The sequence below is a fragment of the Cyanistes caeruleus genome, chromosome 26 (genome assembly GCF_971803275.1).
Source record: "Cyanistes caeruleus chromosome 26, bCyaCae1.hap1.1, whole genome shotgun sequence".
In the NCBI taxonomy this organism is placed as follows: domain Eukaryota; kingdom Metazoa; phylum Chordata; class Aves; order Passeriformes; family Paridae; genus Cyanistes; species Cyanistes caeruleus.
This window is the reverse complement of record NC_141726.1, coordinates 5,092,815-5,120,137: the sequence shown is the minus strand read 5'-3', so window position 1 is coordinate 5,120,137 and position 27,323 is coordinate 5,092,815. Positions and strand designations below refer to the sequence as shown.

Here is a 27,323-nt window from a genome sequence, read left to right as displayed (position 1 = left end):
GCACTTAAAACACTTGTAATATAACCCACTAACCCTTGAATGGTGGATGTTAACAAAGTACTACCACATTGATCAGAAATTCTGGGAGTTAAGGAATCCAGGGATTCAGTGAAGTGCAGCTCCAGCACTGAGGCTGCTCTTTGGCTTGTGTGTCTTTTCTCCCTTTGTGGTTTGGGATCCAAAGAGATTCATTTAAAGTATCCTGAGGGTCCTCTGCTCTCCGTGGACTGTAAATCCATCTGGAGGGTGTTAATTAGGCTGGCAAGCAGTCGATTAAGCTCAATTGCTGCTTTTCTGTGTCTCTTAGTGCAGTTCTGCATCCCAGACATGGTGCACTGTGGCTGAGGGATGACACCTCCCACAGCAGAGCATTCCCAGCTATTAGCAGAGGGCTCAGATGTCTCAGAGAAGCTCAATTTCAGTAAAAAACCAGCACTAGTCAGGCCACAAAAAATTCAATGATTTTCAGTTTGTGTCCCCCCACCCTTCTCTGGATTGCAATTTCAAGCTCTTCAAAATATTTAATGCTGTATATTTTTTTCCAAGCCCTGTAAAATGAAGTTTTAAAAGTAAATTGCACAATTCCTACAACTGACCCCAAATATGTGGAGACTCCTGTGAAACTGGGAGCATTTTAGTAATACTCTAACAATCTGCATTTCACTTACAAGCATCCTGTTAAAAACAGACAGGACTCTTTCAATACACACTTTAGTTAACTAAATCTGTCTTAACTTCTCCCAAGACATTTTTTGGTCAATTAGAGCTCTACCAGAAGCATGGAGCAAGCCAGAATTCCATATGTTTTACCACAATCTTTTATTCAAAGTTTCATTTTACCACAATCTTTTATTCAAAGTTTGGTTTCATTTGTCTCACCTGAAAGACAAATAGAATTAAACAGACATGCAACATTGCCTGTGAAAAATGAAGCAGTTGTTTATAGTGCAAGAGTGTAAAGCTTGATTTATTTACACATTTTAAGGTGAACAGGAGAACGTTGTAGGCAGATCATTTTATACATTCAGCTGTGCTCCACAGAGTTAGGTTACACAGAAAATACACACTGAGGATGTTTTAAGTGCTCTGGTGCATCGAGAAGCCACACAGGGTGGAGGCAAGAGATGTCAGTTCACAGTGGGTAAAGAGCCCAAGGGATGAATCCAAGGAGCTGGAACAGCTCCTGGTGCTGAGAAACCCTTCCCATTCGGAATCTGGGGGTGCAAGGCCATGTGCAGGGTCCTGCATGAGCCCTGCAGTGTTGACATTCACTGATCAGAGTGTGCTGTACAACACTTAAATCATTTTTCACCCTGGAATGTGAATTTTTCACCTGTGCTGCTGTAAATATTTGCTGCAATTCCAGGCATGGCCATTGTCACCTCAGACTAACAAATATTCTGTGAAAAGCTCAGTGTGAGGGTGCAAAACCCTTCCCATTTCAGCTTCTCTGGACCAGAAGGGAGGTGAAGAGTTTAATTCACTCCTGAAAGAGTCAGAAGCAGCACAGAACTCCTACAGTCAAGTTTAAACAAGATCCTTGGTTTCTCTTGGCCCTGCTCGTGCCTTTTCTCATACTGAACAACAGAAAATAACATTTTTAGAAGATTGGGAGAAAAAGCAAGAAAGAGGGAAGTGCATAAAATAAAAAAAACCCAACAAAACCAACCCCATTTTGAGATTCCAGTGTTGAACAGCAGCAGCAAAAAGGAGTGAGGTGCAGTCCCTCAGTCCTATCCCTACATGAATCGTGGAGCTGAGGCCCATGGCCCAAGGAACACCCCAGGCTCCACTGCTGTGGCACAATAATCAGAAATATTGTGATTTATGTGCTGTAGAAACAGACACCACCTCCAGTGGAGGCCTCTGGCAGGAAGTTTCCAGAAGCAAACAAAGAGAGATCTCCCTGTGGCTGCAGGTAAAAGGAACTGTCATTGTTAAGTAGAATTATTTGAGCACACAGGGACTGTGTAAATAAAACATGGTTATGTAAAGATTTGGAGTATGATTGCCTTTGGAATCTTTGCAAAGAAAGGGCCAAACCCACACAATAACACAAAAGCTCAGCTCGTGGCTGGGGGCAGTTTCACTCAGAGAAGGGCTGACACCTGAGGGCTCTGTGCAGGCAGCAAGGTCAGGAATTTGGCTCAGGAGAACTGGGGAGTTTGCAGCAAAACCACCCCTGAACCAGGCCAGAGAGCAGCCTGCAAGGGAGGCACAGCCACCTCACCATCCCCTGACACATCTCAGGATGGCAGGGCCTGTGCTGAGGAGGAAAACCCAAAGCAGGCATTTATGGCTGCCAAGTCTGGGCTCCAGTCACCTGCTGGGTTTAAACCCTGCTGAGAACTGGGACCAGTGCACTGTCACACACAGGACCATCCTGATCTGCATGTCAGCAGCCAAAGGTTTAGACCCTCCTGATGAATTATTTTATACCACCTAATTAACCACACAGAATACTGCCATGGAACTAGAGTGTGGGGTAGCACAGCTTGTTTTCAGACTGTTCTGTGCCTGCAGAACCAATAGGTCAGAACAGGTTGATTAAATGGGAAGAGATAAGGAAAGAAAGCATTCCCATTCAGCCTTCCTGCACTGCTTCATTCTGTGTTAGTGAACAACAGCTGCCCATAAATTCACCAACAATCGATGACCACATCCAAAGGCAGTAAATCAGTGTCACTGCACCCCAGCAAGATGAATGCTCTGGCAGCAGGAGCCCATTAACATCCATATCTTGCTTAATCACAACTAAAGTATTGAGGGTGAAAGGAAAGCTGATATTTCTTGAGGTTCCCTAAGTTCCAGTGCAGGGGATGCCACTGATAAGATCTGAATTGTGCCCAGCTGGTGAAGAAACCTGGGTACAGCCCCAGGGCACCTCCCCTGTGCAGGGAGAAGGTTATTTTTCTAAGCTGCACAAAAATTCTAAAGCAATCCAAAATATGCCCAGATTGAATCAATCTGCAGAGCTGGCAAAGCAAACAAATGCAAAGGAACAGTTCTGTTGTCCTTTACAACAACAAGAACCTGGAATAATCATGTACAGGTCAGGGGAGTTGGGAATTTCTGGCAGTGGGAACAGAAACTGGCCATGAGTCAATTTAACAAATAAAAATAAAAATAAATAAATGCAGAAAGACACTGTTCCAAATCTCAGATAATCCCAAACTCCCTTGTATTTGTGGAATCACTTAAAAATATAAAGAACACGAGCACTATTCCTTTCAAATAAAGTTCTAGGTCATGGAAATTTTACTGTGCAGACAGCCCAAGCTGCACTGAGTGGACTTAAAATTCAGTTTCCCAGAAAAAAACCCCAACTTTAGAGCAGCCAGTGGTATCAGTGTCAGGATAATCAGTGAATGTTGTACTTTGTCCTCATCACTTGACAGTTCCCCACTCTCCCCCCCTGTCCATTCTCCCTCAGTATCAGCTCCTGGCCATCTCCTGGAAGCTGGAAAGATAAATATCAAAGTACACAAAGCTCTATTATCCTCACAGGCCTCAGTGAGTGCTGGGCTGTGCAGCTTCTCTCCTTAGCTCATCCACAATAGCAGACAAGTATTGTTTTTCCTTTTTATAAAAGAAAAAAAAATAGGGAGAGGATCCCAGCTTACATCACCTGAACTGAGCTTTCGAACTAAGGAACTTCATCACCTTCAAGCAGTTGGGACCACTAAAGTTGGAAATCCTGCCTCAATCAGAAAGAAAATAAATAAACATGATAAAGAATTCAGATTTTGTCCAAAATTACATAAATTCACCACCAGATACAGTCACATCATTCTCATTTCTCCTTGTCCTCATCCTTTACAGTGCTCCCTCTGCACCATTTAATCCAACTTGAAGCTCTTGCTATGAAATCAGAACTGGCAAATAATCTTTGTTCTAAGCCATATAATCCAGTGATGCTCTAAAAACAACCCCCATCCTCAGTGCTTATGTTCAACAGCAGAAAAGAACTGCCCAAAATTTGTGGTTTGAAGGGATAAAGTGTTCACTCTCACCAGTTCTGCTGCTCTAAAGACACAGCAAATTCCAGTGTTGGTGCCTCAAAACAATTCCATTTATTGCCATGTCAGGGAAGCTCCATGGTCACACCAGGATTTAGAGCCTTCCTGGAAATCTGTCACAGTCCCTGTAAATGAAAGATTAAATCCTGTCCTTCTCTCTGTGTGAGCAGCTCCTGAAAACTTGTCTGGAGATAAAGCCACTCTCAGCAGGGTTGAAAACTGCACAGTCACTTCTCCTCCACAGCATCTCCTCTCTTATCAGTTCCACAGTGCTGCACTCACCATTCCATCATTCCACACTCCCAGCCAGCAGAATTCCATGCAGAGCTGGGATCTGCTTCCTGCCAAGTGCTTTCAACTTCCCAACTAGAAAGAGTTGTTTATTTTAATAATCAGCCTGGAAAGTTCAGCTGGAGACTCAAAACTCTTCTCAAGGTCGGCTTTATGCTTGCTTCTGTTCGAACAGGTAAATAAATAAAGGTCAGACTGCTGAGGACTCCCATCAGTCCTTGAAGGTCTCTCACTCCTTCTTGCTGTGCTCCAGCACCCTGTAGGGAGGGGCAGAGACTCCCTTGGGTCCGTGCTGCTCCTGCACGATGGGCAGCGTGGCTGGAGTGTAGATTTCTGGCATGCTGTCGTTGTTCTCCAGGGCACCGTAGGAGAAAGAGGCTTTGAGGTCAGGCTGCACTGCAATCCCTTTGTCGTGCATGTTTTGCATGCCTGCAAGAGCAGAGGAACAGATTAAGGACAAAAGTGCATTTTTCCTGCTCTCTGTTCAGCCAGGAAATGAGGAGTCCCTGAGGCTCATCAGCTCTGAGGGTGTTAAATCAAAGACAGGATGGGTTTGTGCTCAGCACTGGAGCAGCTGATGGAGAAATAAGCTCCAAGTGAATGAGGGATGGCTCTCAGTTATCCACCAAGCACTGCAGATCTTTCATAGAGCTCACCAGAGAGCTTAGCTGTGCTTCCCAAATGGAATTTCTGCTCCTCTACCTCCCTTCTGAGCCATCCCCAAAACTCAGTTCTTCCCGCTGGGCTGAGCCAAATCCCAAGCACATGCTCAAACCAGCTCATGTTCCCAGATAACAACTGCCTGATCCACCCAATCCTGTCCAGAGCCAGAAGCTGAGCCCTCCCTCTGCAGCCCAGGTCTTTTCCAGAGTGATGAAGCCCTGGACTTGGGTTACCTGGCATGGCATCCATTGAGATGTAGGGCTCAAAGGGGACAGGCTTCTTCCTATTCCTCGTGATCAGGAAGACTCCCAGGAATGCTATGAGGCACCTGAGGGAGGAGAAAGGATCAGAGAGATCCCTGGCAAGGGAGAGCACGGAATATTCCATGTTGCTCCATACAGAATTCAGACCTGCAGTTCGAGCACTGCCAAGTCACAATTCCAGGGCACTGCCCAAGCTGAGCCCACCTTGAGCAGCACTGGAACACCCCCAGCAACCAGCACAACTTCACCTTTTCTCTAGCAAACACAGGGAAATGTTTTGATGTTAATTAATTAATTAACCTTGACTAACTGCAGGGGAAAGGAAGCATGGCAACATTTGCTTTTGCTTTGAAAGAATTCCAGGATTTAGCAGCCTGACCTTTCCAAGGCTCCCTGTAAACACACCAACAGCCATGGGTCTGGATTGTTACAGAGCAAGGTGCAGTTCAGAACAATGATCCCCCAATTGTTTGGGGTTTTTTTTCTGTACTTATCTAAAAGCCATTTGAGAATGTCCCCTGATTATGGAGAGCTAATTACACCAAAACACTGAATTACACAGGAAATGTTTTACTGATCAGATCTGCACTGTGCCTTCTCCATGCTCTAAAAACTCCAGAAGTCAGACACAGTTCAGGGAAGGTGCAAAATCTGAAATGAGGTTCCTAGAGAGGGTTTCTTTGGGTTATTTTACAATTCTTGCAGATTCATGAGCAGGCAGCTTGAAAACCAAGCCATATGCTCAGCACCCAAGCTGATCCCCAGGATTTAGTGATTAATTGTTGTGTAATTGTGCATTACCGAGGGTTACATGATTTTTTCCAAACACAACACTGAGCTCTAAGGGCCACTCTCTGCTCTGACAGACAAAATGCTTTCAGCCTGTTCTCTTCTCCAAAACAGTTTGTCCCTCCAACAGAGAGGTATTTTTAAAACAGATTTGTGTTTTTAAAATTTGAGTCACATGAAGCAACAGTTTTCTGTCAAGGAGACCCGGAGCACTTACCCCAGTGCAAACATACAAATGTGGAGAACATCTTCACCCATGAAGTCCAGGTAAAAAGTTGCTCCTTGAAAAGGAAATAATTCATTAAATCTTCCCAATTCCACCTTCAGCCAGAACCCACATCAGCCAGGATTCCTACTTTTATAGCCAGCACTTTTGTTTATTTAATGATCTTAAAATAGGTGTCCTGATTTCTATTTTAACACAAATTATTGACAAATCTCTTTGAGTTTCACTACCAAAATAGTTCTGCTGGTGTCACTAACAGACATGCAAGTGAACCTGTGCAGCATAAACATGAGGGACTATTTTGGAATGATGAAACAAATTGGATTTAACTACAAAAAGATGCAAACTCTTGACCCCAAACAACAACAAGCAGCTCCAATCTCTGGAAGTGTCCTGGGTGGCAGCAGGACACATGTTCTGCCTCCTGCTCTTTACATTTTTAATGTAAAGAAAATAAAGTAAAAAATAAATAACAAGGAAACATTTTACCTGCACATCTAAGAACACATTGAATGAGGAACAGTCTCAAACATAAATTCCCCTGCACTTTAAACAAAATGCCAGCACTGAAAAGAAAATTTTAACAGTCTAATGGGATAGTTCACATTATTAGAAAGGAAGAAAAAACCCAAACAAAGCCAGTGCAGATGAGAGATGACAAAAAAAATAGAAGTCATCATATTGCTGAGTATAATAATTCAGGGGAATTATTTTCCAAAATCTTTTGGAATGTTTTTAGAAAGGTTTGTGCAGTTACCTGCTGAGATTGCTGCTGTGGTGGAGAGGATGTAGCCAATGCTGGAGATCTGAGCTGAGTCATAGAGCTGGGAGGCTTGAGCTAAAAACCTGCAACACAATCACAGGCAACAGGGGCTGATTGGGAAGGATCCTTTTTTTGGAAACACCTTTCAAAAGTGATGCAGAAATTTAAGGAAATTCATTCTTTTTCTCACTGAACAGCACCAGCAGCAAGCCTTGGAATGAATAAAAAGGACAGAAGAGGGATGTTTGTGGCTGCACCGAAATCACTGCCCCAACCTCAGGGCCAGAGTGTCCCTCATATTTTAAGAGCCTTTTATCCATGCTGCTGCCAGGTTTTTATGTTATTGAAGTACAAAAGGGGAAAAAAAACCAACTAAAAATAGACCCATTATCAACAACACTGATCCTGCACTTTGATTTTAGGCAGTGCACAGATTCTGCATTTGATTAGCCACCATTTCAGTCCTAAAATTATTTGGCAAATACTTGATTTGTGGTATTAAAACCACCTGGCAGTGTCACTTTGTGGAAAAGCAAAGACCACCAAGGCTCCTGGGACAGATCACAGGAAAGAACAGATAATTCTCTGATATTTTAATAGGTATTTTTGGCACGGTAACAAACAGCTCCTGACCCACACCCCACACAATTCCAGACAAAGAGAGGAGTCCTTACGTGGCCTGGTAGATGGCTGTGGCAATCATGCACACCAACATAATGTAGAAGATGGGGGAGTCCAGCTGCAGGGTCCCCTGGATGGACACCAGGATCATCCCAGCCACGGCCTTCACTGTCACCACAGTCATGGAACCTGGGGGGGCACCACACACTCAGCTGGGGCAGCTGCAGGAGGCTGCAAACAACCCCAGCACCCCAAAAACCCCACCCTCCTCCTGCCAGGCCAAACAAGCAATGCAAACTGTCTGTTTGCCACCAGCTCTGCCCATTTTATTCCCCACAAACCCACCACAACAACCTGCAATAAATCACTGAAGCCTTCTCCATCAATGGCTCCAGAACTGGGAGCATTTACTGGTGTTGGCAGTGTTTGAAGAGTGCTGTGCAGTTACATGATGGGAGGATACAGGTTTCCATTTGGTTTGGTTAATAAAGCCAAGGAAGTCTCCAGAACAAGAATCAGGAATAGCTTTCCTTTCTTGAAAGTTGGGCCATTCAAAATTAGGGCAGTTGCTTCATGGCACCACTGAAATCCAGCCCCAAACAGCTCAAAAAACCAAAAAAAACTAAAAGAAAAGAACTGAAGGTGCATAAACAGCAGAAATTGAGGGCTGTGACACAAATTTCAGCATGGCAGACTTGCTGTTACTCATCCTTTTAAAAGTTTAATTGATTACAGTTTCTATTTAAAAAAAAAAAAAATTTGAATGTGTAAATACAAAGTCACTGCAGGATCCCACTGTGGGACAGCAGAATCATCAGGGACTGAGTTTCACAGGGACACACTGGGTGGCAGAGGATTCCTCATTTCTTTAACCACACAGCAAATCTTCACAGAGCTAAGACAATTCTTGTAGGTCAAATCCTCTCTCTCACCCACTGGCTCAGCCCTCCTTATGCATTGAATGCCACCCTTTGTGTGCCCAGATTAAAATTAAGAACATTAATAAATAAACCTGCACTTTCTGTGCTTGGCAGATTATTTTTCTGATGGGGAATAAGCCTTAATTGTTCAAAGGTTGTTTGCAAAGGTGCTAAACATCAGCTTCAGGAACATTTCAGGAGAAAATTAGTGCATTTCATGGCATTAATTAAATCAATATAACCCCCTGCATGCCAGAGATGCCTCAATTTACTGTTTGAAGATCTTAAAAAGTTCATATCAACTTACCCAGCAAAGCCACCAGCAGGAGAATAATGACAATGTAGTTTGCATTTCTCTCCTTGTAAAAATACAGGAGCAGACAGAAAACAATGATCTCCACAAGCTACAGAAGAGAGAAATGGGAATGTCAGAGATGCAGAGCACATGGGGTTGGCAGTAAATGAGATTTTGAGCCAATCAAATATTAGAATAGGGCAAATCAAAGGGAACTGGGGATCCCACACAATTATAGACCAAATTCAGCATCAATTTAGATTCCAGTTAGAGGAGATATTCAGCAGCTTCTTGCAGAACAGGAAACACGGGGAATTTTTGGTGTTAGATTTATGGTAAAGCAGCTGATCAAATTGTCCTGACTGAATATCAGGAGAGATCTCAGTCTGCTTTCTGCACTGAGCTTCCACAAGTGATCCTGGGGCAATGCCCAAGATTATCTTCATTAAAACCCAAATTTTCTTTGTTCATGGGATTTTCATTAAGAGATTTGCAGGTCCAGAGAAAGTCACTGTGGATAAAGCCCAGATTCAGGCACCAGTAAATTTTCAGTCACAGAAATTTAATCCTACAGAATTCAGAGAAACAAAAGGAGCTGAGCATGTGTCTGACACCTGGAAAAGCTGTCCCAGGTTCACGAGAGCACACAAGGAACATTGGAAATCAAAGTCCCCCCAGCAGAAATCCACCCCACCCTCCATGGCCCCTCACCATGTAGAGCAGGAATGGCCAGCTCACTAAATGCCTGGTGATGTTTTCTGCTGTCATCTTCTCGTGGCTGTTGGGTCCAAACGTCACCAGCAGGTAAGTGCCAACAACTGCCAGGCCACAGCCTACGAAGGACAGCACATAGCGCCCTTGGGCAGGCACAGGAACAGGAGAGGACAGGGTTAATGAGGGACTGGGATGCAAAGAATTAATGAATTAATCCCACAGGACCATCAGTTCCATGGTGGATGTTCCTCTGGGGGACTCCTGCATGCCCTTCCTGCCCCACCTCCAAAATTGTGCAGCCACCAGGGGCACTGGGGGTGTGGTAAAGTTGGAACCAGGAATCTGCTAAATAAATGAAGCTACAAGATCTGTGTCTGGGGCTGATCCTGCCTGGCATTGCCCTTTTCCCACTTCTGCAAACACCTCCATGTTTAAGGAATTCAGCTCATTCCCTTGTGCCTGTGCTGCTGCAGAATCAGGGCTGCAACTTCTGCTTGTTTCTAAATTCTGTGAGGTTCAGGGGATTTGGCACAAATCATGAGAAAAAAAAAAATCCATTTGTAATAAACAGTGGATGAGATGACACATTTAATTCAAGAGGTGCTAATGAGACCTTGCCATCCCTGTAATTATAATTCCTGAGGGGCTGTGCTGTGTGTGAATTGTAAACACAGAGGAAAAATGAAAAGAAACTGTGGAACTTACTCAAAAATTCCTTGGGCTTCCATTTTTCTTTAATAAATATAATTCCTATGATTGCACTAGCTATGGAAAAAAAAAAGAAAGAGAGAAACAGTGAATTCTGGAGTCAGGAATCTCCCACTGGAACACACTCAGGCTCTTTCCTCCTTACCCACAACAGACACTGCACTGAGGGGCACAATCAGTGAGAGAGGAGCAAAGGCGTAGGAGGAAAACACTCCCAGTTCTCCCAGCACCAGCAGCAGAAATCCACTCCACCAGGTTTTGGTTGTGAAGTAGGCCCGGGGGTCTTTGGAGCCTGCCAGCCTGATGTGGCTGTATTTCTAGGCAAGAAAACAGAAATAAAGCAGCTTTGTCATGTTTGATGGTTTGTTTCAGTGCAGGGTGAGTGTTTTTGCTTCAGGGCATTCACCTGGAGGTTGAGGGCAATGCTGCTGACAAGATGTCCAAAAATAGCCAGAAGTGCCCCAATCAAGTTCTCCTGTAAAAACAAACGGAACACACAATTATTCAATTTGGCCAAGGAACTCAGAGGGGTTTGCACACTCTGGAGGAGAGCAGACTTTTAAAACCATTCCTGAATCAGGGAATAGCCTGGGTTGGAAGGGACCTTTAAAGGTCATCTGGTCCAACACCCACCTGTCAATAAAACCTGTTTATCTTCCTCCCTTCCTACTGATAAGTGCTGTGGCTGTGCTCCAGACCTGTGAACTCAGGTGGAAGATAAGACTCAACAGCCACTTTCTCCAACAGACTTCAATTTATTTGCAGTTTCTCAGAGGAGAGGAAGATAAGGCTAAAAAAACCCCACATCATCACTCATTCTTCCCTTTGAAAAACTCATTTCTGAGGATTTTATTACCCTGGAATTTGACAGAGAATGGATCAGGAACCTCTGCTTCCCAACTATTTTGCTCTTCTCCACTTGTGACCTCTGCTGGTTCAGTCACTAATTCAGGCCATGTGATGAGGCAGCCCAATTATCACAGATTTTGATCTGCTTTTTGTATAAACCAGTTATTCCCAAAGTCACAGGGAACTGCTGACAGCTCTCAGCCAGTCCCAAAGCTCTTCTGCACTGGCATTCACAGCTCAGCAACAATTCTCACGCTCTAAAGGTGGAATTCAAAATCAAGCAAGGATGCAAAGCAGGCTGAGTCACAAAGGAGATGTAGAGGAGGACTGAAGGAAGAGCCTGAGGCCACTGAACATTTGGGTGCTCCCAAAACTGCCTAAATCTCATTAAATGTCATTAGCACTGTTCCTTCAGCCCAGACCTTACTTGGATGGATTTGGGATAACCCAACTCACGTTCTGATGTGAATATGAATAAATGGACTAATCTTGATTTTTCTTGTACACAGAAGAACTTCCAGATTTCAAATTCTTAGCAGCAGAACAAAAACCTCTTTATCAGAATGCACAAGAATAAGATTCACCCAAACAGCTTCACTCAAAAGCACCAGAGAAAGGTTCCCAGGACAGACAGAGGAGGTGGCAGGAGGATGTCACTGTGGGACCACAGAGTTCTCTGGGCTGTGACAGCCTCAGGTCAACAGCACTTGGGTCAACTTCCACAACGGCCCAGCACTGTGGTCTCAAAGGAAAAAATAGGAAAAAAGCTCTTTTTGATGAGATTTTCTGAGCACCTTCAGAATCTGGGATTCAGAGGGAATTTATCTGTTCCCAGCTGGAGAACAAGGAGGAATTACAGCCCCATGTCCCACCCAGCTGCAGTCTCTGAAACTCAAACACCTGAACACAGAGCAAACCACAACTCTGCTCTGTTACTGCTGCATGGCTGAGGATGAAAAGGCACCTGTCAGAATCACTGCACCCAAACACCTCCACCCCTTCCCACTGCCACTCCTTCCTCCAGCTCCTCTGCTCTGCAGACACAGAATTTCTCTCTTGCTCTCACTGTGCACTGGACACACCCCAGGAATGGCTGAACACAAAGACAGAGACCTTTCTGCAGAAAATAACCCCAAAGCAGCATCGTTATCAGCTCATTCCAATAGTCAGAGCCTTCTGGGGATGGAAACTTCCCCGATGGGGTGGGAAACTGACCTTGTAGGAGAAGGAGTCTGTGTGTGGCTGCACAGAAACTGCTGCTGTGGCCAACGGGAGCTGCTGAAGCTGCAGACTGGGGCTGTTGCCTCCTTCCATTTTGATTTGTTTTTTACTTTTCAGCCTTTTTGATGCTGGAAGTTCTCTTTAAAAAAGAGACCTAGACCCTGCTGGAATCAACTTTTGGTACAGCTCACTGCCATCCATCCTGTTCCCTTGGGCAAGTCCAGGGAAGCACAAACAAGTCCTGCTGCTTCCCTTCCCCTGCCCTGTGTCAGGGTGGGCACTGCAGGCAGGAGGAAGGGTGGATGAGCCACTGTTCCCAGCCAGCGAAGCAGCAGAATTCTATTCCTTCAAGATGAATCTAAGGGGAAAAAAGAAATAAAAATCAAAGAAACAGATCAAGTAAATCAGTGGTCCAAAACCTGCAATGAAGGACAGGCCACAGAAATGCCCCTGGAATCAAACTCACAGCTGCACATAGAACAGGAAAGCAGATTTTAAATGTCTTCTTAGAAAGCCTTGGACACAAACTCAGAGAGACTTTGCTTTACAAGCTCTTGTGAGCTGGCTGGGCCTCAGGGGTGACACACTCAGCTGGCATTTAACAGCATCACAAAGCCTCTCAAGTCCTCCAAGCTCCGCTTTTCATTTCCCTCCCCCCTGAAGCTCCAGCGTGCTCGGGACCAGCTCCGTGAGTCACCCCATCCATCCCCACGTGCTGGGCATGACAGCAAGCACAGCTCAACCCAGGGGAATCCCTGCCAGCCAGCAGCCTGCAGCCCGGATTTCTCACAGCCAAACAGGTCTGGAGAGCACCACACGAGCTCCGTGCAGGCCCGGAGAGCTCAGGGAGCGGCAGCAGCAGCAGCCGGGCCCTGTCAGAGGGGGATCAGCTGAGGCCGTGCCAGGGCCCGGCACACGGGGAGAGCTCAGCATCCCCAGCCCGAGCCCCCGGCCCTGCCCCTGCTCACCCCCGGCGCCCCGGGACCCGTCCTGCCCGGCAGCCTCCCCTGGGCAGCCCCGGCGCAACAGCCAGGAACGGGAAAAATCTGCCGTTTGTGAGGGGATGGGGCAGCAAATCCCCCTCGCATCGTGAGCGAGCCCTGCCCGGACACCGCCGGGCCGGGACACGGTGCTCACACCAAACCCTGCGGTGCACCGGCTCCTCTCCTGCCCTCCCCTCGGGGGGGTCCCGCCACTCACCGGCCCCGCCGCTGGCCCCGGCCCGGCCCCGGCCTCCAACTCCGGGTCCCGGGCGAGCGCCGCGGCCGCTTCCTGCCCGGCGCATCCGATTGGTCTCCAGCGCTGTCAATCAAATGCCGGACCCAAAGCTGGGACAAGGATTGGCTGCTGTGCGGAGGCGGGGTCTGCCCCAGCCAATGGGCTCAGGACTCTGAGGGGCCGGGCGGAAGAAGCCTCATTCCGCCGCTCGGTTGGGGCGGGTCGAGGCGGGCCTCACCCGGAGCTCCGGGGCGCTCCCCGGCCCAGAGCGGCAGGTACAGCCGCGGCCCCGCGCCTTCCCCCGGAGAGACGTCGCTTTTCCCCGGTGGGACCCGTTCCTCCCGCCCTTCCCGTGCGCGCGGTTCCCCTTGGCACGAACAAATGCCGCAGCCGCCTTAAGGCGCATGCGCAAAGCGCCTCCACCGAGCCACCTTAAACCAGCCGCAGTGGCGCTGAGAGCTCGCCTGTGATTGGGCGTCTGCCGCGTGATCAAAGTAACAGGCACGCTGATTGGAGGAGAGCTGAGGCGGCTGTTGTCTCGGCAACCGGGTGTCCGCATTCCCGGTGCCGCCGAGGGCCGGGGATGCACCGGCAGGAGCGGGCAGGTACGGGCGGATACAGACCCACACCTCACCTGAGCGGGGTCGGGGGTCTCCCCACTGCTCCCCGCGCCGCCTTAGGCGCTCAGGTACCCGCCGTTCCCAGCGTGCCCCGCGCCGCCTCACCTGGGCGGGGCTGGAGCGTGAGGCGACTTCTGGTGGCGCCCTCACCTGAGGCCTCACCTCATCCCTCACCTCATCCCTCACCTGGACTCCTCTCGCCCCCGAGCGCCGGGTTCTCTCAAAGGAGACAGCAAAGGCCATGGCTGACCTGGGCCAGCTCTGGAGCCTCGGCCCTGCTGCGTGTTCAGAGCTGGGCCTGAACTCAGAAATAAAATCACGGCTCTGTCAGGGCCGTGACACCGGACGTGTGGGCTGTGCCCGGATCCCTGCCTCTCCAGCTCAGGGATGCTGTGGGGCACGAGCTACCCCAAGCAGAACAGCACCACTCGGTGCCATGTCCCGAAAATAAACAGCATTTACCGCAGTGAGTGCAGAGCTGAAGGGTGAAAACCTCAACCTCGCCAAGGTTTTTCACTCTAAACATAGCCAGGGTTTGTTACTGGAGCAAATCAAGGGATATCTGAAACAATTTATAGCCACAGTGGGTTAGAGATGTCCCAGGTCCAAAATTCCTCCTCTTGGGGATAAGCCAGCACAAGGGAATAAGAAATGCCATCAAACAAAACATTCATCAACAGCAGTGCTTCCAAGGGGTTTTTTACATAAAACAGGGAAATGAAACGCAGGAGTGACTGCTGATTTTCTGACAGGAATACTGCATTAATGTTGGATTTGCCTTTATCTTACACCTCCCATTTCAAATGAAAGCTGCTGTTGTATTCACATGTTTCCTGCATCTCCATATTCAGTGTTGCTATCCTTGGCTGTTCTTAGGTTTCAAGATTTCCTTCTAAACACCACAGGAAAAGGATCTCAAACTGGAGAAAAAGATATTTAAATCTCAGTCAAAGGGATTTCAGTACAACCAAGTAACAAAAAAGTTTGAAGTTTATGTGGGGGTTATTTTGCCACTGATAATGATCCTGTTCTGCGACAAGAATAGCAACCATGTTTAGATCAAGGTCATTAAATTAACTTTGTAATCACAACTGATAGCAGAAGGAGAAATGATAATGCAATATTAGTGGTTTAAGCCTGGAAATTACTCCAGATAACCTTATCTCATTTGTATCACCTCCCCGTCTCCCACCCGCCAGCTCTGGCCCTGTTTTCCCCAAGTTTTTGAGCCCTCCAGGACACGCAGGTTGCATTTCTTCAGGCACACATTCAAAGCGCTCAGGGATATCACCAGGGACCCTTCTCCCCACCTTTTTCCACCCTTCCCGCCGATCCCTGATTTTCAGGAATTACACCCTCCTTCCACCAGCAGAGGGAAGCAGAAAGATGCGTTAAACCCGCAGCGCTTCCCTAGCCTGCTCCAGACCGGGCTCCTTTTCAAGCCCAGCCAACACTCTGAGCTGCCAAGGGCCTCCTGGGCTTTCTGGATGCACCTTCCCAGCTGCTTCCTCAGCTGCGGGAAGGAGGATGCCCTTCCACAGCCTCCTGCTGTCTGGGGACTACGTGGTAAGCCCAGAACTCCCAAAATTACGTACATGAAGGATTTCTGAGACTCTGTACCAGGTATGTAAAGTAGGTAAATCAAGGAAGTGTTTGGCATCTTCCCCTCTTTCTTCTCCTGCCTTTGGCATCTTCTCTTTCTTCTCCTTCCTTTGATCTCTTGCTCTTTGCTTGTCTCTCCCATCTCAGTGATATCAGGAGTGCATTATCTCAGGCTTGAATAACAGCAATCAAGGACGTAAAGGACAAAAAAAGATGAGGGGAAAATGATCAAGGGGGAGAAGTTGCTTAAAGACTTTCTGTAGGCGCCATCAGTCTGCCTGGTCAGCTTCCAGCAAGCAGCTGACCTGATGCTGAGCTGTGACTAAAGCACAGCAGGCAGAGTCTGCAGGGAGCTTCACAAAGCACTCCCTTCCCTTTGAGAATTTCCTGCTTGAAGGGCAGAGTGGGCAGGAGGCCAAGCCACAAACTACACAAGGGCTTGGCTGCTTCTCTCCTAGGCTTCATCCCTGGAGACGAGTTCCTGCAGCAGGTCGGGAGGGGAAGCACTGGACCCATCAACCTTTTGGGGGCTGCTGGGACTTGGCTGTGTCCCCCTCAGCCATTCTGGAGCACATTCCTTGAGTCAGGGATAAATGCCAGGATGGGAAGTTACCCACTTGTAATTTAGGCAGTGGAAAGAGCTTATTTTCCTCTCAGTGCCTGACCTAGATCACCCAGCAGGTGACTTGACCCACTTGTGTCACTCTGCCAGTTCAGCCCTGCCTGCACACATCCCTTCAGGAGCCAGGCCACTGGGGCTGGGAGCTGCTCCTGCTGGATTTCCCTCACAGCACAGTGCCCCTTGCATCACCCAAACACCATTCCAGGGACTCTGAGGGCACTCTGAGGTGTGCAGGAGCTGAATCTCCAAGGGTGTGGAGGTGCCTAATCTCCAATTACCCTCAGCAGCACCGGGGTGATGATGGATGTGCCAAACCCAGAGCTGGATGCACAGGATGGGAGAAAGGCTCCAGAGCCTTTCCCTGGCACGTGCTGCCCTTGCTGGGCAGGGATTGCATCCAGCCCTCCCAGGCTGGGCAGCAGCAGCCAAGCCTGGCAGCACCAGGGCAGAAGGAGCTTGCGGATGCAGTTTTTTATCAGCTGCTCTGGAAACCTGCTGCAATTTTAATAATCAGCTCCAGCAGAACTGGGCAGGTCCTGCTTCCCTCAGCACAACCCCGCTGGCCACGGAGCACGGGCTGGACAACCTCAAGCACATGGCAGGACCACGTGGAGATGGACCCAGGGCAGTGGGTTCTGTTCTGGTTCTGGTTGTTGATAAGGAACAGCTGGCTCAGGATCCCTACCCCCTGCAGATGAACCCTCAGACCACATCTTCAGAAATCTCCTGTAATTTTGGAGCAGCCCAAGTCAGAGCAGCTCTGCTGAAATTTGTGGAGCCTCAAATTATGGTCTGTCCTGAAGCGTTTTTCTACAAATTAAAATAAGTGGAAAAGGTGATTTGTGCTCAGCTGCTTGATAACTCAGGGGGTATTTTTACAGGAAAGGCTGAATCCACCAGAAGACCAATTCCTTGGGGTCTGATTCCTTTCCAAGCTCTCCCAGTTTTCATGGAATGGCCCATATTTGGGGTTTGTTATTTTTAGCACCATAGTAGCACCGTTCCACTTGTCCGTGCATGCAGCAGGAACAGCTCAGCTGAGGGAGGAAAACGGAGCAGGGAGAGTTCCCCGTGATCTCACTGTAAATCAGCACCTTCTGCAGCAGCCAGCACTGCCTGCCCACTCCCTGCCACTCTTCCCTTCAGCTTTTTGTGAGGCCAAGCAGAGCAGGAGCCTCTATTCCCCTCCCAGCCATTCCTGGTTGTTCCTTGAGGGGTCTGAGTCATTCCAGGGTTGCTGCTGCTGTGGCTAAGCACAGGTTCCATCTGGATGGGGTTTTTTAATCAGCCTTTGGCTCATCCATTCCCCCTCTTTGAGCCTGGCATCTTCCCTGCTCCTTCTTGCTCTTGCCAAGCACAGTTAAATCCTTTCATCCTCGTGTCTGTATGAGTGGAACAATGCCCCAGCTGCTTCATTTTCCCCTCAGCTGCCCATTGCCTTGTTCTTCAGTCCCAGGCCTTTCCCTGTTCTTTGCCTCCTGTGCCATTTGGGGAGGGGGCATTGGATCACTGCCAGAACCCAACTCTCAAGTCACCAGAGCAGGAACCAGGGCACTTCCAGAGTATTCCATTGGTAACTGGCAGACAAGACAATTAATGAAGTTCACACAATGTTCCTAAAGATCAGGAACTTCAGCTCTTCCCATCCTACACACTGGAATATTTTCACATTTGTGTTAGTATAAAGCTGTTTCTTTTATCTTCTATGGTCCCAGGCCTTCCAGTTCCCACTGGGATTGGCAGAAGCAGGACATGAAGGGCATTCAGCCCTTCTTGGGACCACATCTGAAAAGCTGGAGGCATCATGTACAACACAGGCAGGGCTGGATTTATTTGTCTCTATAAATAGAATCCTGCCCAGTTCTCTTTTTGAAAAGCCCAGGAAAAGAAGAGAAGCAGGGAAGGTGTGGTACTGCAAATAAAGCATTCTGCCCACATGCTGCATTAATTAGGCCCAGCTCAGAAGTTACAGGTGAGATTTTAGATGTGCTGTGGCTCCCAGTCTGTACAAATTGCTCTGTAGACAGCAGAGAAATTTGATCTTCCTCATCCCAGAATCACTTGGCTTTCCGTGCAACAAGAGGCTTCCATTAAAGGATTAAGATTTTTAAAATCTGGAGGCACCTACCTCAATGCACAGTTAAAATTAAAGCATGAAATTTGTGTGACTTGGAAAGCAATACAGGAAATCCAATAATACCAGCACTGGTGGTGCTGGAATGGTGGGTTTGGTTCTGGCCACCCTAAATCTAAAAAATGTACTGGCAGGTGACACCTGGGGACACTGCTGGGCTCAGGGGGGCAGGGTCACAGCTGGGGACACTGCTGGGCTCAGGGGGTGCAGGGTCACACCTGGGGACACTGTTGGGCTCAGGGGGTGCAGGGGACACTGATGGGCTCAGGGTCACACCTGGGGACACTGTTGGGCTCAGGGGGTGCAGGGGACACTGATGGGCTCAGGGTCACACCTGGGGACACTGTTGGGCTCAGGGTCACACCTGGGGACACTGCTGGGTTCAGGGTCACACCTGGGGACACTGTTGGGCTCAGGGTCACACCTGATGGCACTGCTGGGCTCAGGGGGTGCAGGGGACACTGCTGGGCTCAGGGTCACACCTCATGGCACTGCTGGGCTCAGGGTCACACCTGGGGACACTGATGGGCTCAGGGGGTGCAGGGTCACACCTGGGAACACTGCTGGGCTCAGGGGGTGCAGGGGACACTGCTGGGCTCAGGGTCACACCTGGGGACACTGATGGGCTCAGGGGGTGCAGGGGACACTGCTGGGCTCAGGGTCACACCTCATGGCACTGCTGGGCTCAGGGTCACACCTGGGGACACTGTTGGGCTCAGGGGGTGCAGGGGACACTGCTGGGCTCAGGGTCACACCTCATGGCACTGCTGGGCTCAGGGGGTACAGGGGACACTGCTGGGCTCAGGGTCACACCTGGGGACACTGTTGGGCTCAGGGGGTGCAGGGGACACTGCTGGGCTCAGGGTCACACCCGGGGACACTGTTGGGCTCAGGGTCACACCTGATGGCACTGCTGGGCTCAGGGGGTGCAGGGGACACTGCTGGGCTCAGGGTCACACCTCATGGCACTGCTGGGCTCAGGGGGTACAGGGGACACTGCTGGGCTCAGGGTCACACCTCATGGCACTGCTGGGCTCAGGGTCACACCTGGGGACACTGATGGGCTCAGGGGGTGCAGGGTCACACCTGGGGACACTGCTGGGCTCAGGGGGTGCAGGGGACACTGCTGGGCTCAGGGTCACACCTGGGGACACTGCTGGGCTCAGGGTCACACCTCATGGCACTGCTGGGCTCAGGGTCACACCTGGGGACACTGCTGGGCTCAGGGTCACACCTGATGGCACTGCTGGGCTCAGGGTCACACCTGGGGACACTCCTGACAATCTCTGCCTGTTCCTCCAGCTCAGCACCTGCCTTCAGGTTGAGTTCCTCAAGTCCTGCTGATTCACCCTTGTGCAAGTCACTTAACTGTTCTGTGCCTGCTGCCCAGCCCTGCAGGGTGCCCAGGCTGCAGCAGGGTGTTGTAAGCCTTCATCCACAGGAATCCAGGGTGTTTTGAGATGTGGGAGCTGTTAACAGAACACCGGGTGTCATTATCCATTATCAGATAGTTTATAATAACATACACACACCTCCTGGGCTGCTGGGTCCCTTCTGTGCTGTCTTGCTGCAGCTCTGATTGCTTTGGGGTTGTTTTGTTATTTCTGGAGAGAGATTTTTCCCCAGTTTTGAGCCATTCCCCAGTGAGTTGTCCCCTCTCAGACTGCTCCTAAAGCAGCTCCATCCCCTGTGCTGAGGCAGACTCCAGAATATGTGATGACTTTGCAGAGCTGCTTAACACCGAGTGAAGACACAACTTAATCAGCTTCAGAAGCCACCACTCATCAGCTGAGACACCTTAACTGGCTGCATGCACGTTCCTGAAGCAATTCATGCTTTTATAGGTATTTATACATCAGCAGAGGTGTTTTCCCTCCCAAGCTGGGTGTGCAGAGCGCGGTCCTGGGGCTCAGCACAATCCTGCTCACTCACACAGCCCCTGCACTGGGACTCTGAACTCTGCTGCAGTGACTCAGGCTGAGCACCTGCCCCAGCATGTTCTGTGTTGATTAAACTGATTTGCAGGCCATAATTATTTTCTCTATCATGGTATAATGGCTCTGCATCATATTAATTTTAACATTGTAAGAATTTGCTTCTGGGAACGGCCTTCTTGAATTAATCACTGACTCATGATTTACTGGGGGAGATAATATCTAAAATACAAGAGGCAGAACAGGAAACTATCTATTTAAAAGATGGCAGTGGCTGATAATTTATGACTTTAGACAAAGAGATATCTCAGAAGAAGAAGGTGGACAGATCCTGCAGTTTTGTGGTCACTGCTCTCGCTCAGCAAAAAGGAACTTTTGTGTAGTCACTGGAGGTTCTGGTTTTGAGTGACAGATTAAAATTGAGGGGGGGAAAAAAAGGAGTGAGAAACAAGGAAAAAGTGTCCAAGCAGACCTGAAAGCCATCCTCAGCTCTGGGACCAAACCCTGTGTTACAACAAAGGCAGTTCAACATCTCAGCATTCACCAGGAAACAAAGGGAAAAAAAGACAGGGAAAAATCATCATCTCTGTGTCTGAACCTGTAATACAGGGAGGTTTCTGCCCCTCTTCTCTCCACCTTGAACTGGACACTCCCACATCACTGAGAGAGGCCTGGCCATCAGATGTTTCCTCTCATTACAACCCATTAGGAAAGTCAGTCTCAGGAGTGAACAATAAAAGCTTTAAATCCCAGAGGATGTTGCAGCAGGTGAAGCTCCATCCTGTCAGTCTGAAGGATTTTGTCCCCGTTTCACTGTGAGCTATTGTGTGATTTGGGGTAACTCACACAACCCTTGGCACCCAGGATTCCTGACTGCAAGGACAGCAATTCCCACCTGGAATTCTGGGGCCCTGAACAAAACGGGACACGTAGAGGTGACGGAGGATTGTGGACACAGCAGTCACACAGAGACATTTCCTGCCAGTGTGTCGAGTGCTGGGCAGCCACAGAGAGCCCTTCCTAGCCTTGGGAAGCTCTCCCAGATTTTGGTGTGAGTGCTGTAACCACTCACAGGGAGACAACTGAGTTTGAAATGTGCGTTTGCCTTTGTTGGTCATCACCCACAGGGAAAGGCAATTCTAAGGCATCCCCAAGCCCTTTTTCCTTCTGAAACTCACCATTTCTGCAAGCAAAGCAATACCACTTTTGCCCTGGCAGTGTTTGTGGCCCAAACCACGAGAGGATTTAATTTGGAAAAATTTGGGAAATGGCTTTTTCCACGTCCATGAGCCTGGAGCTGGGAGGGAGGATGGTGCTGACCTGGGCTCTGCTCCCCATGGAGCACCTTCACACACAAATCCAGAGCTTCCTAGGGAATGCTGGATTGAGGTGTCACAGGACACTTCCATGGGCTCTAGGAAGGTCCCTTGGAACTTCTGCTGGGAGAACCATCCAGAAACCACCTTGGGACTTTGGAGTGGCTGTAAGGAATCACCAGAACACCCCACCACACTGGAAATGCCAGAGGCTTCAGGAGAAGCCACACTGGTGCATAATGTACCAAGCCCCAAAAGATCTCCTGGCCCTTTGCCTGCTGAGGGTGAGACCTGGGGTGAGGGCACAGAGTTTATCTGGCAGCTGACAGCAGCTGGGAGCTCTCCTGTTTGATTCCCTGACATTGCTCATGGTGTTTTCGTTCCTGTGCTCAGGACTGAGTTCAGTGTTGCCTTATCAGTGTCCCTGGAAATCAGCTCTGCCCAGCACTTTTCCAATCCAGCTTCCCCACACGGTCCTGTCACACCGGTTCCTTTCCTTTCTCACATTCCCTGCTGGGTGCACTCTCCTTCCTCAGTGCCTGGGCTGGTATTTACATCCCTTTCCTGTTTGTCTTGTAGCTCATCCCAACATGGATTCCCTCATCAAGGGAGTAACATCTTCCTTCCAAAGACTTCCCACCTAACAAGGAACGACGAATTCACTCCAGATTTATTCCAGAGTCTGCAGCCTCAGTCACACAAACCCGCCAGGGAAGCAAAGGAAACTCCTTCCAGGTGAGTGCAGCCTGGAAGCCACCCCACTGCCATGGGAGATATGAAAATCCACCACAGGAGGGTGATCCCAGTGTCCCTCTGTGTCCTGGTCCAGAGGGGATGGCTGCTGTCCCCAGGAAGGGGAAGCAGTGTGGGCTGGGAACAGCCTGGAGCAGTGGATCAGGGGCCCTTTATCTCCCAGACAATTACAAACAGTAATTAAACCCTGGGATGTGGGGGGCACTGCTTATCCCCATTGCATGGAGCAAGCAGCCAGAGCACACCTGAGCTGGAAAAAGATTCCTCATATCCCAAGCAGAGGTTTTAGGCTGGGCTGGTTTTGTGCCTGAGCTCTCCCCAGAGGAACACTGAGGATAAAGACCCAAATCTGGGGACCCCTGGGCAGGACTCAGAGGGACACTCATGCCTGCACAGCGTCCCAAGGCAGCTGATGGATAAAACCTGGCCATTTCCCTGGGCTGGCAATGAGAGCTGGAGAGAGGATTGTAAAAGGCAGAACTGCCATTCCCAGGTATTCCATCCTGCCACCAGTTCACAGGGATGAAAAGGCATCAACAGAAACTGCCTTCTCCCAAGCCCTCCCACCCCTTGGGATCCTCATGGGAACACAAATAAATCCATCAGCAGATCATTCAAAAACATTTATTGTCACCACACAGTGACGATGTTGCCTGGCCTGAGATTAAGATCATCAATAAATTCCTGACCCTGGAAAAGAATGAACCCATGAGAAAGCCCAGGGCTCTCCTTACCCAACAGGGAAATCTTTACTACATCTCTCAGCAGCTGGATCCTGTATCAGGGGTTTGGGGAAAAGGAAGCTGGGAGGGAAGCAATGCCAGGAGGGATTTGATAAGGACAGAGGGCTGGAGGAAAGGGCAAATTAAATAAGAGGAGGGAAGATCCCCTGCCCGTGTTATCAGAAAACACACAAACATTCCACACCCAGCTGCTGGGGTTAGAGCCTGCTCCCTCTGCTGTTCCAGGCAGTGGGAGAGCAGCAGGAACTCCCAGCTGGGGTCCTTTGGCATCACTGCCTTGCTCCAGCGCTGTCTGGAGAGGGGAGCAGCCAGGTCCCTGCAAGGCTGGGCCGTGGCAAATCCATGTATTTTACAATAAACATCACGGGCTGGCCATAAAAAGCTTTTAATTTCCCAAAGATTTTGGCTTAGGAGGATTAAGCATCACCCCGAGGGCCTCACAGCAGCTCTGGAGTCCTCACTACCAGCTCCTTGTCCAGCTTGGCTGGTTCATATTTTACAATATTATTTTTAAAGGTAAGGTTGAAAAAATAAAAGCATGTTTGCAGTGTAAAGGCCATTAAAGCATCACTGACTGTCAGGGCTTTGGACAAACAGGTTCTGTGAGTTGTGTGTGTGTGTAAAACTCACATCACTCTGACTGCTGGTACAACACATTCCAGCTGCAGAATTCCTCTCTTGGATGGGAAGAGGGGAGCACTTGCAGGGGACAGGGTTGGGGGTACAGAGCAGCATCAGAGCCCCCAGCACCCTTTTGCTCTGGCTTCACCAGAAAGTGAAATGAGTGAAATGGGAAAAGAAACACATCTTGAGGCTTGGAATCAGGAAATGCCTGGGGAAGCAGGAGGAGGGGCCCACCTGGGAGAGGAATGGGTTAAACACAACCCCTGGCTGCCAGGGACGGGCAGAGCAGCAGCAGCTGCACAGCTGGATGCTGAGACAGAAGCAGATGAAGCCACAGCCCCATCTCTGGTTCTTCCCTGCCTGGATGCCGAGCTCATCCCAGGCTCATCCCGGGCAGAGCTGTGGGATCCTGCGGGATCCCTCAGTGCCCCTTGGCTTGTTGTTGCCAGGCACGACTAATAACGATTTTTTCAGTTAATCACACTAATTTCTTACCCTTTTTATTCCTTCTGAGATCCCCAGGTCCTTCTGTGAGGTTATGAAGGGCTGGGAGAACAGACAGGAGCAGTTCCTGCTGGGATTCCCAGCGTTTGAACTCACCCAGCTGCAGATTCTGTCCCAGCCACAGACACTGAGGGGACACTCTGGTGACACTGTTCTGTCCTGAGCCCCTGTGGCAGCACAAAAGGGGGAAAAGGGCTTTTCTGGAGCCACTTCCAGCTCCTGTCCCAGGCTGGCAGCTCCCAGAGCAGCTCCTGGCTCAGCTGCCAACAAATCCTGCCCGGCTCACTTGGAGAGCACGGCCAGGCCGGGGCGGTCAGGCTGGACAGCAGGCCCACAGTGGCTACAAATGAACTAGAGAGGAAGAGGATGGCAAGAAATACCTTCTGCAAGTTGTGGAGAAATCCCCCTTTCATTTTCACCAATCTTTTATGGACTGGATCAAAAAGCCTGAAATGCCACAGCAGTGCATGAACACACAGAGCTGTGCCCCAAAGGGAGGTGAAATCACAATTCAGAGCAGCAGCTTTACCAAAGGCTGGTTATTCAGCAGTTCATGCCTGGGCTGCCTCAGAGCTGGGGCTCAGCATACCCAGGACTCCCAGTAAAAGGTGCAGCCAAGACAACCCTCAAGTCACTGAGGTAAATCCCAAGTGTGTGCACCCTGCCTGGGAGCACTGAGCTCTGACTCTGTGGCCCCTTTCCAGCTGATGATTCCAGGACATTCCCACAAATCCGGGGGTTCTAGTGCCCAGCTCACCCAAAATTTAATTCTATAAATCCAAGGCACTACCTGGGGAAATGAGTGAGAGCAGAGGGAACCCTCAGCAGGTTTATTAAAGCTTTGCACACTTGCAGGGTTTGATTTCCCTGACTTTAATCCTCTCATCCCATGCCTGGCACAGCACCAGGGCACCTCCGGACACGGCGTGTGGGTGTCCTAACAAAACACAGGATGCTGTTTTTCCCTTCACAGCCCTGCAGAGCCACACCACACACCGAGCTCCTCAGCTGCCTGCCTGATGATGCAAGGAGTGAATAAGCACGAATAAAGACACAGAAACTGGGTGTTGTTTGTAGAAGTGAGGAGCAGAGCCCTCCGCCCAGCACTGGGGATACCGGAGCTCTTGCACAACTCAGCTCTCAGCCTGCTGCTCCTTTTTATGCATCTCTGTCCCTGTGGGCACTTTTCCACCAGGAGCACTGGGGAAGTTTTCCTTCCTCCCCAGCTGGAGGAGGAAGCAGCTCCTGGTCTGTGAGCAGCAGAGCTGGGATGCCAGAGTGGGATTCCTGCGTCAGGATTTCCCTCAGACTCCGCACACCACGAGCCTGTGCTGGCCTGCCAGGCTGGCTCACGGGCAGCTAATTAGTGCCCTAATTTCTAAGAATTGGAAGAGGATCATTAATTAAAATTGGTTTGAAAGCTTCCAGTTTTGTAGATGTTGAGTAATTAAAACAACCAATGGGCTCCTTTGTGTTTTCATCTGAGAGCTCCCAGATGGAGGCTGGAGACTCACCCTGGAGGGGACTCAGTCCTGACCAGGCTGGGAATAAGGGAGAAGGGCAGGGGACAGATCCTGCTGGCTCAGGGCTGGGCACTGGGCTCTGGCACCCACCCTGTGCCACCTGTGCCACCCCTGCCAGGCCCAGCTCCAGAGCAGCTCAGGTGAGCACAGAGCAGGGTCCCAGGGGAGCCCTTGGCAAACCCTCGGTGCTTTCACACGACCTTTGGTGCTCGGGGTGAAAATCGCCTTGGTGCTCCTATCTCAATCTTCAAAAGGAACTGGTGGGCTCCGGGCAAGGAGTCAGGAATGCTCTCACATATTTGGGAGCTCTGCTTTACGCAACCTCCCAGCAACTCGCCTTGGCTGGAAGGGATGAGCGATACTGAGGCAGTCAGCAAAACACCCACCTCGCGGGGCAGGGCTGGGGCCTCTGCCCCAGCAGCGCTTCCCTGGGCAGCAGGCACCGGCTCTCAGCCCCAGCACAGCCAGGAATACCCAGAACTGCACAGAAAAAGCTCCCGGTTCCCTGCCTCCATCCCAGCCCCAGCCAGGGGAGCTGTTCTCACAGTGCAGCCTCAGGGAGCTGCAGCCAGGGTGGGTTTGTGGGACAGGGAACCCCATAAAATCTGGCAAAATTCATCTTTGTTCTGCTGGAAGCATGAAGTTACAACTGAGATGGCTTTTGCTGTTGTAAATCAGGAGTAGTGCTGCTGGAGTCTGGAGTCAGGCTGGAGGAGCTGAGCTCAGATGGGTGAATGTTTATCTGGCTGGAAGTTCACCCCGAGATCAGACTTCCAGAGCAACTCATTGTGGGGTGAGAGGTCCCCAGACCCCCAACTCTGTATGCCCTCCCCATCTGTCCCCACTGCCAGGCTCCCCCAGGGCAGGGGGACACCTCTGTCCCTGCCTGAGCAGCTTCTGCTTGTCCCCATGGCCAGGCAGGACCAGTCACCCTTTGCCTGAGCCAGAGCCAGAGCAGGGCCCTGACACCCCCTGGCACAGCAGGGGACGGGGACCTGCAGCTTTCAGCACTGGGGGATTCCTGCTGGGACTGGTTTGAACTGGAGCTGAAATTCTGCTGTAGGAGGACTCAGAATCAACACTGAATCACAGCCATCCTGCTGAAGAAGGAGTTTGTGATGTGAAGGGAAGGAGTGCTGGAGAGATCCCAAAGGCTGATAAACCTTCAGCTTATCTGCACCTCATCTTAGAGGCCATCCTCAAACAGCACTGAAGTAATCCAAAACTCACCAAGCTGACACATTCCAACATTTCCAAATCCTCTTCCCAGGGCTCTTTCCTCCCCACTCACAGGCCTCAGGTGCATCTTTAACATGGCCAGGAAAAAGCAGAGGATGAAGAAGAGGGAGGAGGAAAGGCCAGAGGTCTTTCACTGGTCAGAGGATTAA

The 27,323-nt window shown here is 49.7% G+C and overlaps 1 protein-coding gene and 3 long non-coding RNA genes across 14 annotated transcripts in view; 2 read left to right on the top strand and 2 right to left on the bottom strand.

Annotated features, from left to right (window-relative positions):
* Positions 1 to 8,268, top strand: part of LOC111939110 (uncharacterized) — a 30,430-nt gene extending 22,162 nt beyond the window's left edge. The window contains exon 5 of one of the 2 annotated variants that reach the window (XR_015279376.1): positions 7,212 to 8,268. This is a non-coding gene — a long non-coding RNA (uncharacterized LOC111939110). Of the gene's footprint in view, positions 1 to 1,445; positions 1,723 to 7,211 lie in introns of those variants that run through there. The other variant, XR_015279375.1, reaches the window with a different exon arrangement.
* On the bottom strand, positions 801 to 14,312 carry NIPAL3 (NIPA like domain containing 3). 10 transcript variants are annotated; one of them, XM_086863536.1, is made up of 12 exons: positions 14,025 to 14,312; positions 12,337 to 12,700; positions 10,679 to 10,747; positions 10,418 to 10,589; positions 10,270 to 10,329; positions 9,562 to 9,707; positions 8,863 to 8,959; positions 7,689 to 7,824; positions 7,009 to 7,097; positions 6,243 to 6,306; positions 5,207 to 5,301; positions 801 to 4,739 (listed from the first exon to the last, which is right to left on the bottom strand). In XM_086863536.1, the coding sequence occupies exons 2-12, from the start codon at positions 12,433 to 12,435 to the stop codon at positions 4,540 to 4,542; spliced, it is 1,227 nt and encodes a 408-aa protein (XP_086719662.1). In that variant the 5' UTR covers positions 12,436 to 12,700; positions 14,025 to 14,312; the 3' UTR covers positions 801 to 4,539. The 10 variants fall into 10 exon arrangements, with proteins under 10 accessions (XP_086719662.1, XP_023796938.2, XP_086719666.1 ...); XM_023941170.2 differs by having other exon boundaries at positions 14,195 to 14,295; XM_086863540.1 differs by having other exon boundaries at positions 9,562 to 9,683; positions 14,195 to 14,283.
* LOC111939111 (uncharacterized) lies at positions 14,305 to 25,837 on the top strand. Its single transcript, XR_002869176.2, has 3 exons — positions 14,305 to 15,803; positions 22,368 to 22,523; positions 25,386 to 25,837. It is a non-coding gene; the product is annotated as an uncharacterized LOC111939111 (long non-coding RNA).
* On the bottom strand, positions 17,700 to 27,233 carry LOC147649280 (uncharacterized). The gene is made up of 2 exons (XR_015279377.1): positions 19,753 to 27,233; positions 17,700 to 18,823 (listed from the first exon to the last, which is right to left on the bottom strand). It is a non-coding gene; the product is annotated as an uncharacterized LOC147649280 (long non-coding RNA).
* Positions 27,234 to 27,323: the final 90 nt, after the last annotated feature.

Coding starts and splice junctions, on each gene's coding strand:
- NIPAL3 (XM_086863536.1), bottom strand. CDS start 12,435: ATGGAAGGAGGCAACAGCCCCAGTCTGCAGCTTCAGCAGCTCCCGTTG. Junction 10,330..10,417: donor CAGTGCAGTGTCTGTTGTGG/GTAAGGAGGAAA, acceptor TTTTTTCCATAG/CTAGTGCAATCATAGGAATT. Junction 4,740..5,206: donor CTCAATGGATGCCATGCCAG/GTAACCCAAGTC, acceptor CTGCTCTTGCAG/GCATGCAAAACATGCACGAC.